Source organism: Myotis davidii, unplaced genomic scaffold (assembly GCF_000327345.1).
Source record: "Myotis davidii unplaced genomic scaffold, ASM32734v1 scaffold313, whole genome shotgun sequence".
Taxonomy (NCBI): Eukaryota; Metazoa; Chordata; class Mammalia; order Chiroptera; family Vespertilionidae; genus Myotis; species Myotis davidii.
In genome coordinates, this window is record NW_006286275.1 from 1,506,343 (window position 1) to 1,521,860 (window position 15,518).

General features: G+C 38.8%; 1 protein-coding gene across 1 annotated transcript in view; it reads right to left on the reverse strand.

Moving 5' to 3' along the window:
* The window catches only part of HMGCLL1 (3-hydroxymethyl-3-methylglutaryl-CoA lyase-like 1), a 160,456-nt gene that overhangs the window by 107,904 nt on the left and 37,034 nt on the right, over positions 1-15,518 (reverse strand). Inside the window, exons 2-3 of the mRNA XM_015560051.1 lie at positions 3,811-3,891; positions 3,468-3,577 (exon numbers count right to left, since the gene is read on the reverse strand). Of these exons, the coding sequence (XP_015415537.1) occupies positions 3,468-3,577; positions 3,811-3,891 (191 nt within the window). The remainder of the gene's footprint in view (positions 1-3,467; positions 3,578-3,810; positions 3,892-15,518) is intronic.

Sequence of the window (15,518 nt, forward strand, 5' to 3'; positions counted from 1 at the left end):
CAACTCCCCAATTGGCCCTGCTCTGAGCCCGACCAGGGGCTGCACCTAGGGATTGGACCTGCCCTCTGCCGACCGGGAGCAGCCCTAAGCCAGCAGGGCGTTATCTCCTCAGGGGTCCCAGACTGCGAGAGGGCACAGGCCGGGCTGAGGGACCCCCCCCTTCCTCCCGAGTGCACAAATTTTTGTGCTCCAGGCCTCTAGTAGTAAATATTACCATGAACCGTTCCCTCTCTTCACCCTAATTCTAAAGTGACATCAGAGTCCAGGGTCTCTCCACCAATAATCAAGTCTGTGGAGTGAGCACCGGCTGAATCAAACGCAGCAGCAATTTCATGGAGTCTTAGAGATGATAAAAGGGTCTCACATTCTCTTAAAATTAATTATAGTAAGTGAAATAATAATAGCTAGCATTTTACAAAGTGAAAATATAAAGAAAATATTTACAGTCTCATCAAGCTATGTTTGTCTTCCTAAGGAAAATATCTGTGACCTTCATTAGACAGGACCAAATATGTGACCAAAAGTAAGTCACTTGTCCAAACCAAAGAATGGAAAGTAATGTGCTATTTTTTCAGGCTACTTGATTCATTAATCTATAATAATAAAGGCATAATATGCTAATTAGACCAGACAGCAAAACAACCTTCCAGATATCCTTCCGGTGACCTTCTGGACGAAGCCAGGGCTGTGAGGGCCGAGGCAGCCACTGAGGCTGTGAGGGCCGAGCCCCTTGCATGAATTTTGTGCATCAGGCCTCTAGTCATTTCACAATTACTTACTGAGCACCTACTCACTAGGCATCAAACACAAGAGACACAATAAACAAGAGAGACACATCACTGCCTCTAAAAGGCTTATAGCCAAGGAAGGAGATTATTGAAAAATATTTACAAAAAATATGAGTATAAATAGTGACAATGGGATGAATGAAAATTTATGGTCTATTTGGAGAATGAACAAAAGTAACTGATATTTGAATACTGACTCTGTGAAAAGTGACATAGTACTAATACTAATAATTATATTGTGGTTTCTGTTGCTTTCAATGTCTTTTTTAAATATACTTTTATTGTTTTCAAAGAAGAAGGGAGAGGAAAAGAGAAATAGGAACATCAATAATGAGAGAGTATCATTGATCGGCTGCCTCTTGCACACGCCACATTGGGGATCGAGCCTGCAATCTGGGCATATGACCTGACTAGGATTCAAACCATGACCTCTTGGGTCATAGTTTGATGCTCAACCATTGAGCCATGCCGGCTGGGTTGCTTCCAATGTCTTGCAATTAAAAAGGCTTTAATGTTTTAAGACTTTGCACATCATCCTGTTATAACTTCAGGCAATGCAGAAATTGAGATGCTCATGAGCAAGTATTAATAAAGAGCTATAGAGCCAAAGAGGCAGGGCATGTAAATAGAAAACAAAAAGCAACTTGATTTGGCAGGACTTCAGCAAAATGAAATAGGAAAACAGAGTTAAGACTGGAAAGGAAAAAAGAGCCCAGGAAAAAAGCCTTGAAGACCAGGCTGAAGTTTCCTGGCCTTTTCAGTGGGGAGAAGGGAACTCTAAAGAAGTTTGAGAAGGCTAGTATTTCTGGGAGATTATTTCAGGAGTGGGAAAATACAAGTTGTCCTCAAAACATGCATACACACTTTAACAACTGACAGCTCAATTGATGTTTCTTTCTTTTCAGCCAGACTAAGCTTTGAACAAAGGGAATAAGCCAGTCAGAGAAAGGTAAGTATCACATGATCTCACTCATATGTGGAATCAAAAGAACAAAATTAACTGATGAACAAAATAGATCCAGACATAGAAGCATGGAACAGTCTAATGAATTGCAGTGGGAAGGCTGGGGTGGTGGGTGTAGGGGGAAGAGTTTAACCAAAGAACTCATATGCATACTAGAGGCCTGGTGCACAAAATTCGTGCACTTGGGCGGGGGGGGGGTTGTCCCTCAGCCCAGCCTGCACCCTCTCCAAACTGGCCCCTTCAGGTGATGTCTGACTGCCGGTTTAAACCGGCAGTCGGACATCTGCGATGGTGTGAGGGTCAATTAGCATATTCCCTCTTTATTAGATAGGATAGGCATAACCCATCAAGACAATGGTGTGATGAAGGCCTGGGGGCAGGGGCAGGAGCTGGCTGGAAGGGATCAATGGGGACAAAGGGGACATGTGTAATAGTTTCAATAATAAAGATAAATTTTTTTTTAAAAGAAATTCAACCTAAAATGCTACTGGAAGTTTGAAAACACAGTTGAAGTACAAACACTGCCTTTATAATCATTCAAAGTATATACTAGTATACATCTTGGGGAACAGTGGGAGTCCCCCCCAAAATATATACACACTTTAACAGCTGAAAACTAACTTAATTTTCTTTCCTTTTCAGGTTTAAATGATTTGAATATTGGATGAAGCCAGACTAAGGTTTGAACAAAGAATATTTATCCACTAGCCTTTGTTATGGGGATACGTAAAAGATAAAGTTTATGGTACAAAACTGGCAATAGTTGACAAATTGGGAGCAAAAAATACCAAACAAAATGATTCTTGATGTTTGTGATATCATTGCTTCACATTATCAGCAGTGCCTGGACCAGAACATTCATCAGTTTGAAAATAGGCATTAACAAAAAATTATTCATTTTGTTAAGATTATTTTAAATTTTGAAAATGAACTGTATATTGATAAACACTGGCTTTATAATCATTCAAAGTGTGTGTACATTTTGGGAGACATCCTATATATAAAGAAATAAAAAAGAGAAACAATGCGTACGGATATCATTTAAGGGACTATCACAATAATTGGTCAATAAGGGTGTGGGTTACTAATGTATCAATGGGACTGAAAAAAAGAGGTAAAAATATGCTTTACAGAGGACTAAGAATTTGTATGAGCTAGTCACTGACTAGATATAGGAGACACCCGTTGAGCATTCAAGTCCAAGATTTCAAAGGGAACAATTGAGCTTTTAGCATACATTAGGATGGACAATGAGTGATTTTGAACCCACTGGTTTGAGGTACTGGTGTTACACGTAGCTGAAGCTCACCAGAAAGGGGAGGACTAGAAACACAGGTTTGTACCCGCTTAGAAGTGACTATGAATGTTGGAAGGATAGGCAAAAGAGCACAGAGAAAACTGCTGAAGGCAGAACCTCAGGGGAACCTTAAACTGAGAGGGGGTGAAAGATGTCAGGGACAAGCCTTATCCTCTGCTCATGATGCTGAGCCATATAATCAGGTGGGATCAACATGGAATTCTAAATAACTTTTTAGGATTTAATTTATATAAGATATTTCATCAAAGAGGATTTTCCTTAATCTTACCTCAGTGTATGCGCTATAATTTTGTAAGAAGATAACAAATTAATAATTATATCACAATGCACATCACGTTGTTTTCTAAATCTTGGCAAGGCTGAATTAAGGACCCAGATAAGGAGTTATGGATTACATACCTGTGGTACCCATTTGGAAGACACAAAGCTGGTCACTTCTATTACAGATAAGCCAGTTTGGGAAAGTTGATTGATAAATTCAATTTTTATATCTGTAGGAACGATAACCTAGGAAAACATTGCAAGTTATTTTGTAATTAATTTTTATAGGGTCTATTGTAACATAAACAGAAAATTACTTCCTAACTGAAAGCAAACCCTAGTTAAGATTTATAAATTTGACTAGCAATTGAGAACAAATATTATATTGTAGCATATGAAATATGGCTTTAGAGTTTTAAAAAATATGAATATTTAATTTAGCATTTAAAATAAATTGTGCAAAAGTGATATCAAGCTACCTTTTCATTCTGCAATCCATCGCGAGGTCCAACTTCTACTATTTTAACATACTCAGGGAGTCCAGATAACTGGGATGCTTCCTGTAATGGAAAATACAAGGCAAGGAAAACAGACAACCATTAAACCATTAAACTTGCTGATTAGAAAAGCCAAACTATTACAATTTGTAAAATTAAATTCTCACCCTAGAATTTTAAAATGGTAGGAAATCAATGCAATAATACTACATAATCCAAATACCAATTTAATGTTATTGGCAAAATGAGGTGTTTTTTTTTTATAACTTCATGATATTCAACCTAATTACGATAAAATTCAAAGATTAATTTCTAAGATACACATGGAAATGGTGATTTACTTGGGATCCAAAAAGCAAACCTGTTGAGTAATTCTACATGTGATGATAAACTAACCATTGTTAGCGTTCATGGAAAAATTAGGCGTTTGTATTAATAGACTTCTACCAAGCACAGTCACACAAGATGGTGTCCTCTATCCCCTGGTACTTGAGGAATGTGGAGTTGGTATTCCGGCTTGTGCTTGGAAACCAGAGGCTAGAAATGAAGGTGTCCTTTTTCTTTTCTGTATCATACAGCACAACCAGCACCTAAACACAAAACCCCCAGCCCAGTAGGACCTAGCACTTGACATCGCACTGGAAACAGCCGAGCTCCAGCCCAACATAACACCCTGTCCTACCTTTCTGCCAAATCTGAAATGGCAAGAGGGTCTGGACTCTGGAGCCTGTGTCCCTAAACTAAGTAGCATGGACACACCTATTTAGGACACTAGTTTAAAATAGAAAAAATAGGAACAGCCTTTCTAAATGTCATATTGCAATTAAAATTAGAAGTAGGCTACACCTTCTCAGACTGTACCAGCACAATGTCCTGGTATCTCTGAGCCAAGTTAAGTCTGGGTAACTCATTATCAAGTTCTTCACAGGGATAGCTGATGGCATCAACCTAATCAGCAGGACCTGTACTTCAAGGCTTTGTAAATTTAGGTCAACCAATTTATAGTTTCACCCTGTCCTTGTAACAAGGAAACACACGAGTGAAGTGACAGTTTAGCATGCAAAATCCAGTTTGTGTCTATAGAAAAATGCTCACCGGCTGCTTTGGATTCTAAAGCAGTTATTTGGTTTTATTAGCATCCTCTTCTAACTAACTCAGTAGAAGAACCCAGATGCTTCCTGTTACAATGTTTACATACCACCCTCCACCATTTCCATGAACTTGGGCAATTCAATATGCAAAAATTAACCAAGAAGAAAACAGAATTCTCCTGTCTGCGTCTTCTGAGCAGATTGTGATGCACGCGGTTAACTTGGAGGGTGGAGGGTGGACAGGGGAAGTATGGCCGTCCCGAGCTTTAGGCTCAGTCTGGGATAGCAGTCATGAAATCATGCTTCATTTCCAGAGTGGCCATCATTTCAATCAGGCAGTAAAGGACAGGCATGGATGGCATAGAAAAGTGGAGTGAATAAAGAGAAGCTCACTCCTCTTTCTTATTACCTCCAGTCCTAGAACTGCAAAGATGAAAAACAAAAAAACAAAAAACAGAACTAGGTAATCTTAAGCCATGTGGTGTCATTATTGCTGATTGTAAACTCAAGCTGAATTTGCAACAGCAATTAGCTCGGAGCATACATGGAGGAGGAGTACTCCTTTATAAAACAGCAACGTTTAACCAGAAAGAAAAGGAAACTATGTTTTTTAAGCTGATAGCAATATGATGTGTACAATTAAAGAGCTTGAGACTTCCCAAGGCATCATTGCTGTAGGTAGCAGAAATAACAAGCAATCTGAAGAAATTGCAGACACCACCAATGACAGCCATTTCAGTCAAAGCAGAATATATGCTCACTTAATATTATTTTAGATTTCTTCTTGAATCTAATGCTACCATTACATCTTTCAGCTACAGGTACTTATTAACTCTACCTGAATACCTGAGAAATCAGAAAAAAGTCAAAATGTGTTCAGTAAACCAAAGAGTAACAACTTTTCCTTTTTAACAGAAAAATAAATAACACGAAAGTCAATTAACACATACTCGCTGAATACGTGTAATGTGGGCGCCCCATCTTGGTGCTCTTTAGTCTCTTCCTGGGCATGACCAACTCTGTACTGACTTTTCTAAGGAGATGCAGCTACACATAAACAATACCTGCTTGGCATACCCACCTAAGTGTTGTACAAGCTCACAGAATTCAGTAACTTAAACCTGATCCCATTATTTTCCTACCTCATGTCTCTCCTCAGACATTCCCCCACCACTTACTATTCTTTACCTTCTCTCTTACCACTGGTATCTCACTGGTCCATTTGTCACTGGTTTTATTTTGGCAAATATTTAGTACCCACTGAAAGGAGCTTTTAGGGGTGAAATAGGCAGGTTTAGCAAATTTTTAGGAAGTAAGGGGTCCATGGAAAAAGCACAGGGCTATAGAGTTGCAAAGGGTACATTTCCATAAGATAAGGGAGCTGGGAGTAGCAGAAGGTACATTTCCATAAGATAAGGGAGCTGAGAGCTGCAGAAAGGTAGACATTTACAGAATAAAGGGAAGGGAGTTCCTCATTCAGAGGGGGAAGAAGAAAGCCCGGAGGGAATAGGGAAACAATAAGGGAGGAGGAGGAGGGAACCTCCATACTTCACTTGAGGTTTGAGGTCTGGAGTTGCTATAGGAACCAATCTAAGGGGGGCAGTGACCAATCAGAGGGGATATCAAGGCACAAAGATCTGCAGCCGTTATACACTGAAGGAAAAGGGACTTAGCGGGACTCTTCCCCTCACCCCCCAAATGCTTGCTTCTCAATAAATTTCCACCTTTTGCTAAAGCACCTTTATTCCTTGGTTTCATTCTTCGATTCCACCAGACAAAGAACCCAAGAACCATCCTTCCCAGAGGAACACCGTGTGTTCCAGTCCAATTTTCCCGTATCACCATCACCATGCATGACCCTCAGGGTGTGTTCAATAATTACTTTTATTGTATTAGTGAATCATTTTTGTCACTGGCTTCATTAAAATTGACATTTTCTCTCACTCTGTTGCTATAGCTTCATAAATATTCTCCCTTAATCTTGTTATTCCAAGATTAAAATCCTTTAGCGTTTGCCAGTCACCTTCAGAGAGATCAACCTAAGGTAAAAGATGACTCATGACTCGCCTCTCATCATCCACCACACTCTACTTCATGCAGCCTATGATTTTAGCCATGCTAAAGACATGTCTTGCTCATTTTCACATCTGTTGGTTGGAAATGCCTTCCATCTGTGGAAAAAAACTTTCCACCAAACTCATTTCTCTTCTTCGTGGACATAGGACTAGACCACATTTCTCCCCATCCTAGGGTAATGTTTGAACAAGTTCTAGTCAATGAAAGTGAATGATATGTACCATTTTTAAGCTTGGCCCATGAAAATATCTCACACACATTCCCCCATCTTCTTTTCCCCTCAGCCAGCTTAAGGCAGATGAGTATGGCAAATCTGGAAGCTAATGAAAACCAAATAATAAAAGAAAAAATAAATAAAGGTACCTACATCCCCAAATCACTGCTTAAATAAGAATTCCATGCCAAGAAGAAAAAGAAAATATTTTTTACTTTTATGGACAAAAATAAATGTCAGCTATTTCATACCACTGAGAGTAGAGGTATAGAGTGGACCTCAGTTCTCAAAATTAATTCATTCCGGAAGGCTGTTTGAGAAGCTATTTGTTCAACAACAGATTCATTTTTTTCCCAATAGAAGTAATGAAAATTGAATTGATCAGTCCAGACCCCCAAATGATTCCATTTTAACCTTTCTTATATACAGTAGGTGTCTAATGTACTGTTTAATCAATAAACAATCACTATTTTCTTACGTTTATTGAACTATTCCTACTAGCCTTAAATGAATCTTTTTCAGCATTCATTCCAGGTATGTCTTTCAGGAGGTCAGCTGCGGCATCTTTGCTTTTCTGCATATCATTGCCCCTGAAATGCTGTCACTGGGTAACTCCTTTTCCTTTATCCAAATTAATAACAGTATTTCTACCTCTTCAATTGCCTCTGACCATTGTTTCCTTCACACCTTTAATAACATTAGCGTTCTTGATAGCCTCTTTATGTTTTAAAATTGTGCCAGCAACAAAAGAAAAACACCCACAAAATACAAAAATATTCACAGCACAATTTCCTGAGATGTTAACAAGGCAAGGTTTGGCTCTAAACACACTCACACTGGCGCATTCTCTCCTCTGAGGCCTGGGAGACACCTTTTGTTTTGCTGATGTATCAGCATGAAAGGGGGGTCAGGTCAAGAACCGGTTTTGTTCAACAACTGAGACATTTTTTCATTTCACAACTTGGTTGAGAACTGAACTGCTCAAGATGGGAGACATTTGAGAACCGAGGTTTGACTGTATCTCTTATAGCTTCTAATTGTGAAGAGTGACGAGTGTGCAATTTTGCCCTCCATGCAAGCTAACAAGTGAGCCTGCCTTGGATGCTGACAAAAGGCAGACTCGTAGGTCAGAAAAGAGGAAAACTTATTAACTCACAACAAATAGCAGTAGCTAGAGGGTCAGTACTTGTGCTGATTCCCCAAGCCTCAACTCTCACCGAAGGAAGCAAAGTGGACCCTATGATGCTTGCACAGGCAATCAGTTGCATTCTAGGAAAAGAATTCCAAGCATAGACAACCTGAATCGTTAGTAATATACAGTAAGAATATCTTCCTTGGCAACAGAGGTAGACATTATGTTTATTATGCCTGACCCATGAGCATGCCTGCCTTTTGATTCAAAGGAAGACACTATCTCTATGATCCAATGTTTTAAGCACGCTTACTCCTTGTTCCAGAAGTATATTTCTATCATTCAGAGCTATTCCACATACAAAAATCCTTGTAAAGATAGTCTGGAAGAAAGGCAATCATGCCTCTACTTGCAAAACATATAGAAATTCAAAACACCCATGGACAATTATCTTCCATATCCACTCCTCATTTTTATACCATCTTTGTGTATGGCAAATTCTCCTGACAGTAAATTACTCTATTGGCCCCTCCAATGAACAAAGGCCTGGACCAAATCTGTACAACTTATGCCATAAGATATTTAATTAAGGCTACTAGAACTCCAACTAGGAAAATCGGGCCAACCCCCAGTACTGGCTTCAGCCATGCCTCCACCTCCCAAGGGTCCTTGGATCCACGCAGTTGAGTAAATCTGAGGGAGTAGTGGCTGCTGCATCAGAAGCTTAGGTTTACTTTGTGCCTATTTTATGACAGCGGATATGTTGCCATAATCAGCACTGCAGTTTACTGATCAGCAATGGTAGTCATCCAGGCGATGGAGACTTACTCAGCAGTGTGACTCCAATGGGCCTCATCAGAGTATGGGCCTCAGATGATTGAATCAGCCCCTCCCCCAAATATGTTCTAATCCATCAGGTACATAAGTTAGGCCACTGATTACAAGCCAACTCAGTAACAGTATGGGAATGGCTAGGAGTTCTGCTGAGTAGAGAGATCACATACATTTTCAGTTCTTCACAGCTGCTGCAGATGTTGTACAACTAGTAGCCCAGAGGACATCATCAGGTTTCAGCTTAGCCACAACGTCATCCAACCAGGCCCGAGAGTTAGGGAAAGCACTGTGAACAGAAGGCCCCATTGAGCCAGTACCTTTGTTTCTGGCAGTGGCGTGAGCAGGAGAGGGCAACTGCTACTTTTTCTGTGTAAAGCTGAGACTGCACTGGGGACAGGCTGACCACTTTCTTGAATATAAATTTCCATTCCATTAGTGAGGTCTGTTGAAACTGTCCTACCTTGTTAATCTTGAGCCCACATTGACCCTCCCTCCCCCAATGGAAACAGGGCCAGAGAATCACAAGGTCTCCATAAGTCCCCTGCCCACTTTCAATAAGAGCTCAACAGCAAGCTAACGCCTGGCTTCAAAAGATACCTGGTAGCTGTATCAGGGCAGTAGGGGTCCACATCCCCAAGCAGCACTTCTAGGTGGAAGCTGCCTGACTTTGTCAGAAGTTCCAATTTGTAAAAACTCCAGTAACAGAGACTTGTAGCTCAAAGAGGTCAGAAAGATCTGAGGAACCCCCTCACACCGCCACCCAAAGGTATGTTCACTTCACAACATGCTCTTCCTGAGATGATTCCCTCTGGCACTTATGAGACATAGACTTGCAATCACATCACACACTAATTTTTACTATACATTCAGCTGTGGAAACAACCAAAGTACACTGAATTGACCCCAAAGGCCCCACCCAGGAGGTTACTTTGGGCTTCTCCTTGCCCACTGTGAACACTGCCCAAACTCCATCAATTGAATCAGGACTCCCATACCCACAGGTCTGAGTAGGGTGAGGATTTTGGCATTTTTATCCAAGAAAGCCATAAAAGTTTGAGTTCTTGCTCTTCCCCAAAGTTCTCCAGCATACTCAGATGAGTGATCATGAAGAACCAATAATCATTTTCCTTAAAGCAGTTGAATTAGGAAGGTTGGGAATTAGGGGACACAGAGGGAGAGATCAGCTCCAAATTAGTAAGCAAGGCACATTTAGTTTCAATTTCAGGCAGTATAGCAGCTGCTGACCAGCTTAATGAAATGAATTTGTAATGTTATAATTCCACACCAAGTCCTATATTGAACATCATAATCATAATTAATGACACCATCTACTTCAACCTTGGGAACCCCTGAGTTGCATTGTTTTCCATCAGGATAACAAGGTTTGTTCCATCTGGCTGACAGGGGCTTAACTTGCACAAACTTCATTATTAAGAGGACATCTCTTAAATCTTCATCCAGTTATAAGAGCTAAGGGGGTTCTGCAAGATTACAAGGCTGACTATAAAATGTACTACAATTCCTTGGGTCTCCTCTCAATTGCCAGTGGGTTGCATTTCAGGATTACATATACAACCTGAGGCAGTAGGACTCACATGTTAGTCAATGACTCCTCAATAGTCTCTCACAGGAGTTTTCTACCCCAGTGAAGTCTCCCAAAGAGGGCCAAAGTTCCCATACAGCAGCCAGGACTCACAGCAAACAAACAAATCAACAAACAAAACATCACAGAGGCCTTTGCTGCCATCTCCAATTGTATCTACGTTTGGCATGACAGACTACAGGACAAGCTAAGCTGTCAGAAAGCCCATTATATTGGCCAAAGTTCTTCCTTCTACATTCCCAATAACTGCTGATGGGAAGAGGAAGAGAACCTTCAACCCACACAGGACTCATCTTAGTGCTAGTTGTTTCTATGGGTGGACCTGAAGCTGACTACCCGATAGCCAAGGAGGTTCCCCTGTTCCGAGCAAAGTTATCATGACCATGGCACCACTAGGCCTTTGTACCTACTTCCCAGAAGTCAGACTGCAACTATCATCCCAATCCCTCATCATTAGCAGGCAATTAAGTAAAGGAGCATTTATTGCTCAAAAAAGACTATAATGTCTGGCCAATATGTTTGTTACCAATTCCCATGGACTTTCCTCAAATTCCTTTAATCCACCTGAAAATTCCTCATGCTTCCCATTCAGAAAGTCATGTGTCCCTTAGAATTATCTTCATCCACAAAACTGTCAAAACCTGTGAAGGGCTGAGATTTTATTCTATATGCTAGGTAACCCTGCCACAGTTTTATGGATGCTGGCAGAAGATATGTGCGTCTTGAATCAGAGACAAAAGGCTTTATTTTCATCTTAATAACAGTAGCCGGAGCATCAACATTTTCTGTCACCTGTTCCCTGAGCATTACAGGAGCTCTACTTGGGGAACCTGAACACTTCATCATGACCAGTAAGCATAACAGCCCTTTCCTCCAGAAAGGAACACTGTCTCTATCCGTCAAGACTATTTGCAAGAAAAACACCTTAAAAAGGTACTTTCAAAGAAAGGTGATCAGTGCCTTGCTAGTAAGACATGAAGAAATATGAGAGATCAATGAAGAATTATTTCTTAACACTATTACCTCGCTTAATACTCAATTATTGTCCTTAACCAAAACTCTTACTCATTACCTAAGATTCAATTTATCATCTACTCAAGAAAAACTTTTCTGACCTCTCCAGATAGAATTAAGTACTTTAATTAATATGATATCATAATACTATGTAGAGACCTATTTTAAAATGCATCCGTAATTACTTCTTTGCCTGCCAATTTCCTATTTTTCTTTCTTTTTTAAAAATCTTTATTGTTGAAAGTATTAAATATGTTCCCATTTTAATGTTTCCCATTTTTCATATGGACCTTCAGAGTCTCCAAAGTGGATACCTCCCAACTACTTGGTAACTGCTTGTTAAATGAATAAATGAAAGAATGAGTTAATTCACGTCTAAGATTTAGAAAAGCAATGTTGACCCTTCATTTAGCCATCACACACTAGCCAATATTATTATAGTTATTAAATATATAAAAATAAACAAAAATCCCTGCCCATTCAAGCTTACTTTCCTTATACTCTGAGTATATGAGTTTATAAATTACCTGTAAGTTTCAAGGAATTGAGTTTAAAAACATTGTCTTCAGGTGTCAGCAACATCATCCTTAAACAGGCCTATAGTCTAAGTTTATTTTTATGGCATTGAATGTCCCATGTTACTGAATTCAGTATATCCTGTTTAATGTGGGATAGTGTATGATATTAGTGAAAAACAAAAGATTTATTATCCAGAATGAGGGTTTCAAAAAGCCATGTTTTATGGCTGAGTGTATGCCCACATTGGAATCAGATTTCTAATGGTTCACTTTCATAGAGTAAGGACAAAAGCAATACTATCTTGCACTCCTATGCCGCTTTATTATTCCAAAGCACTTTTCTATCTACATTTCATCTGTGAAGCTACCCTATGAGGTAGGTAGAAATGAAAGAGAGATTAAATGTCTAAGTTCCCTGGCTCCTATTCTAGTTTTCTTTAGGATGAGATTAAATGCATCACCAAATATTGAGCTTTGGTTGAAAAAATAATAATGAATCATTCTTTACTGTAGAACATAAATAGACTGCTTTACTCACATTTTTCATTCTTACCTAAAATTAAATGGAAAACCTATTTTGATGGGGATTTCTCTGAAATCCCTCTGTGTGTTTATATATATAACATATATATTATTACATTATGTGTTATGTAACACAGAGATATATATAATTTACAGCAGTCATAACAGTTGGCTTCTATACATATAATCAACCCTTTCTGATGGTGACGGATAGGATTCCTTATTACTTGAAAGACAAGTACTACTGTTTTCCCTAGGAAAATAACACCATCCACAGTAGAAATTTTCAGAAAAACTGTTACATGTTCCACTCCATTTCTGAAGGAGTCATTTTATGTGTAAAAAGTCTGTATGGATACTGAAATATCCCATTTCATAGCCAGTATTCTCATGGAGAACTGCTATCAATGATCAAATCAAATATTCCCACTCCACAGATAAAATCTGAATTAGGAAATTGTATGATTGGCTTTTGAAATTAAATTTGACGTTTTAAGGGGCATTAGATGTTCGACACTTTTCCAAAAGAATCTAATTTTGTCATCTCCTCAGAAATATGTACATGCTGCGGTGTGGGGTAACATTAAACCCTCCACATTCTGATATTTGTAATTTCTTAGATATTAATTCCTCTTTTAATCAAATACAAGGAGAAACACATAAAGCATTATCACTCATGAAGCAGATACCCATGAGAACCTGGGTCCTCTGGAGCAATCTAAGGATATTTCTCTCCCAGGGTGCCTTTCTGGGATTAAGGGCTGAGTCAACAAAGCTAATGTTTGAAACTTTTCTTTCAGAATATTCATGTCCTAAGGTTGATTCAAGGGCAAGCTCTGGCTTTTTATTAAATCAAAAGGTAAAGGAAGACAACCACTTACTTTTCAACATTTTTTGGCCGAACAGAAGGAAAAGTGAAATACGTGCAGTACTTTTGCCCAACTGCTTTCAGGCAATGTTTGAACAGAGATTAAAAACAAGCTCTAAAAACGTGAACATTAGTATGTATGCTAATGCTTGTTCTTGGCATTCAATGGAAAATAGTGCTGGATGTCAATGTGGATATACAGCACGATCAAATATTCCTTCTGGAAATATGTAAATTTTATGAGTACTTAGATAAATAAAGAAGTTACAAAAAAAAGCATAAGAATAGTGTAATAGGGCATCTATTAGTGTCATAATAAATGAAACATAACAGAATGACAAACAATATGAGATTGTCTTCATTTATTAGAATTAAAAAAATGAGGCTCTTAACATCTACCACATAAATTTACTTCCAAGTTATATAAATTCCATTTCTAAAAGTGTCTTGAGCCCTAGTTGGTTTGGCTCAGTGGGTAGAGTGTCGGCCTGCAGACTGAAGGGTCCTGGATTCAATTCTGGCCAAGGGCACATGCCTGAGTTGCAGGCTCGATCCCCAGTGTGGGGTGTGCAGGAGACAGCCAATCAATGATTCTCTCTCATCATTGATGTTTCTATCTCTCTCCCTCTCCCTTCCTCTCTGAAATCAATAAAAATATATTTAAATAAATAAATAAAAGTATCTTGAACAATAAATGCATACCTATGCATTTAATAGTCACATAGTCATCCATTAATGTTTTAATACAAAAGAATAACTGTATTATAAATAAAATAGTATATGACAATTACAAATAGAAATGATAAAATAGATTATGTGAACAGTTTATGAAACATGGATGGTAATAAATAACAGAAACAAAAGTTAGATGAAGCACAAGGAGAAACAAATTGAAGAAATCAAGAATAGTATATATATTTTATTTTTGACAGTAAGAATAGTAATTTTTAATGCAAGAATCCAATAACTGATCCAATAAAAACATTAAAATAAATGAAAAGAATTCAAAAAAGAAAAATGTCTATGCATTCACAGAACATGAGATCCTGCATATGCTGTTAGGCTTCTTTAAACAGTGGCTGCTATTTACATTAGTTAGTTTTCAGAAATAAAATGATTTATTCTTGAATTTATGGCAATTTAAGAAAAGAAAATAAGTCTTAGGAAAAATTAGCCAAAACTCTCTAGTATTTTTCATTACTATTATCATTACTATTGTATTAACGTTTAATAGTAATCATAAAAGTGTTAATTAAAAAATCAAAAGAAAATGTTTGGTTTGAACGATTTTAAATATGAAAAGTTTTCTTTTTCTCAGGGGCTTCAATTATATTTTTTGAAACCGCTAAGGTTGTTTTTGCCTTCTGTAAATACAGAAGCAGTCAAGCACTCATATTATTAGTCATAATATGCTAATTAGACTGGAGGACCTTCAGACGAAGCCAGGGCTGCCAAGGGAAGCGTGGGTACCAGGTGCCTGCTGGCAGCCGGAGAGAAGCCTGGGTCCCGAGTGACAGAGGGAAACCAGTGCCAACAGCCAGGGGAAGGAAGGCTATATTTGCACGAACTTCATGCATCGGGCCTCTAGTATCCTATCTAATAATAGAGAAACATGGTAATTAACCGTAACTTCGCTACCCTTCCCATTGGCTAATCAGTGAGATATGCAAATTAACTGCCAACCAAGATGGCGGCCGGCAGCCACACAGCTGAAACAAACAGGAGGCTTGCTTGCTCCAGTGACGGAGGAAGCCAAGGTTCCCTGCCTGCCGCTGCTGGCCTCCGAGCTGCACTCTAAGCAACTATGTTACAATTATA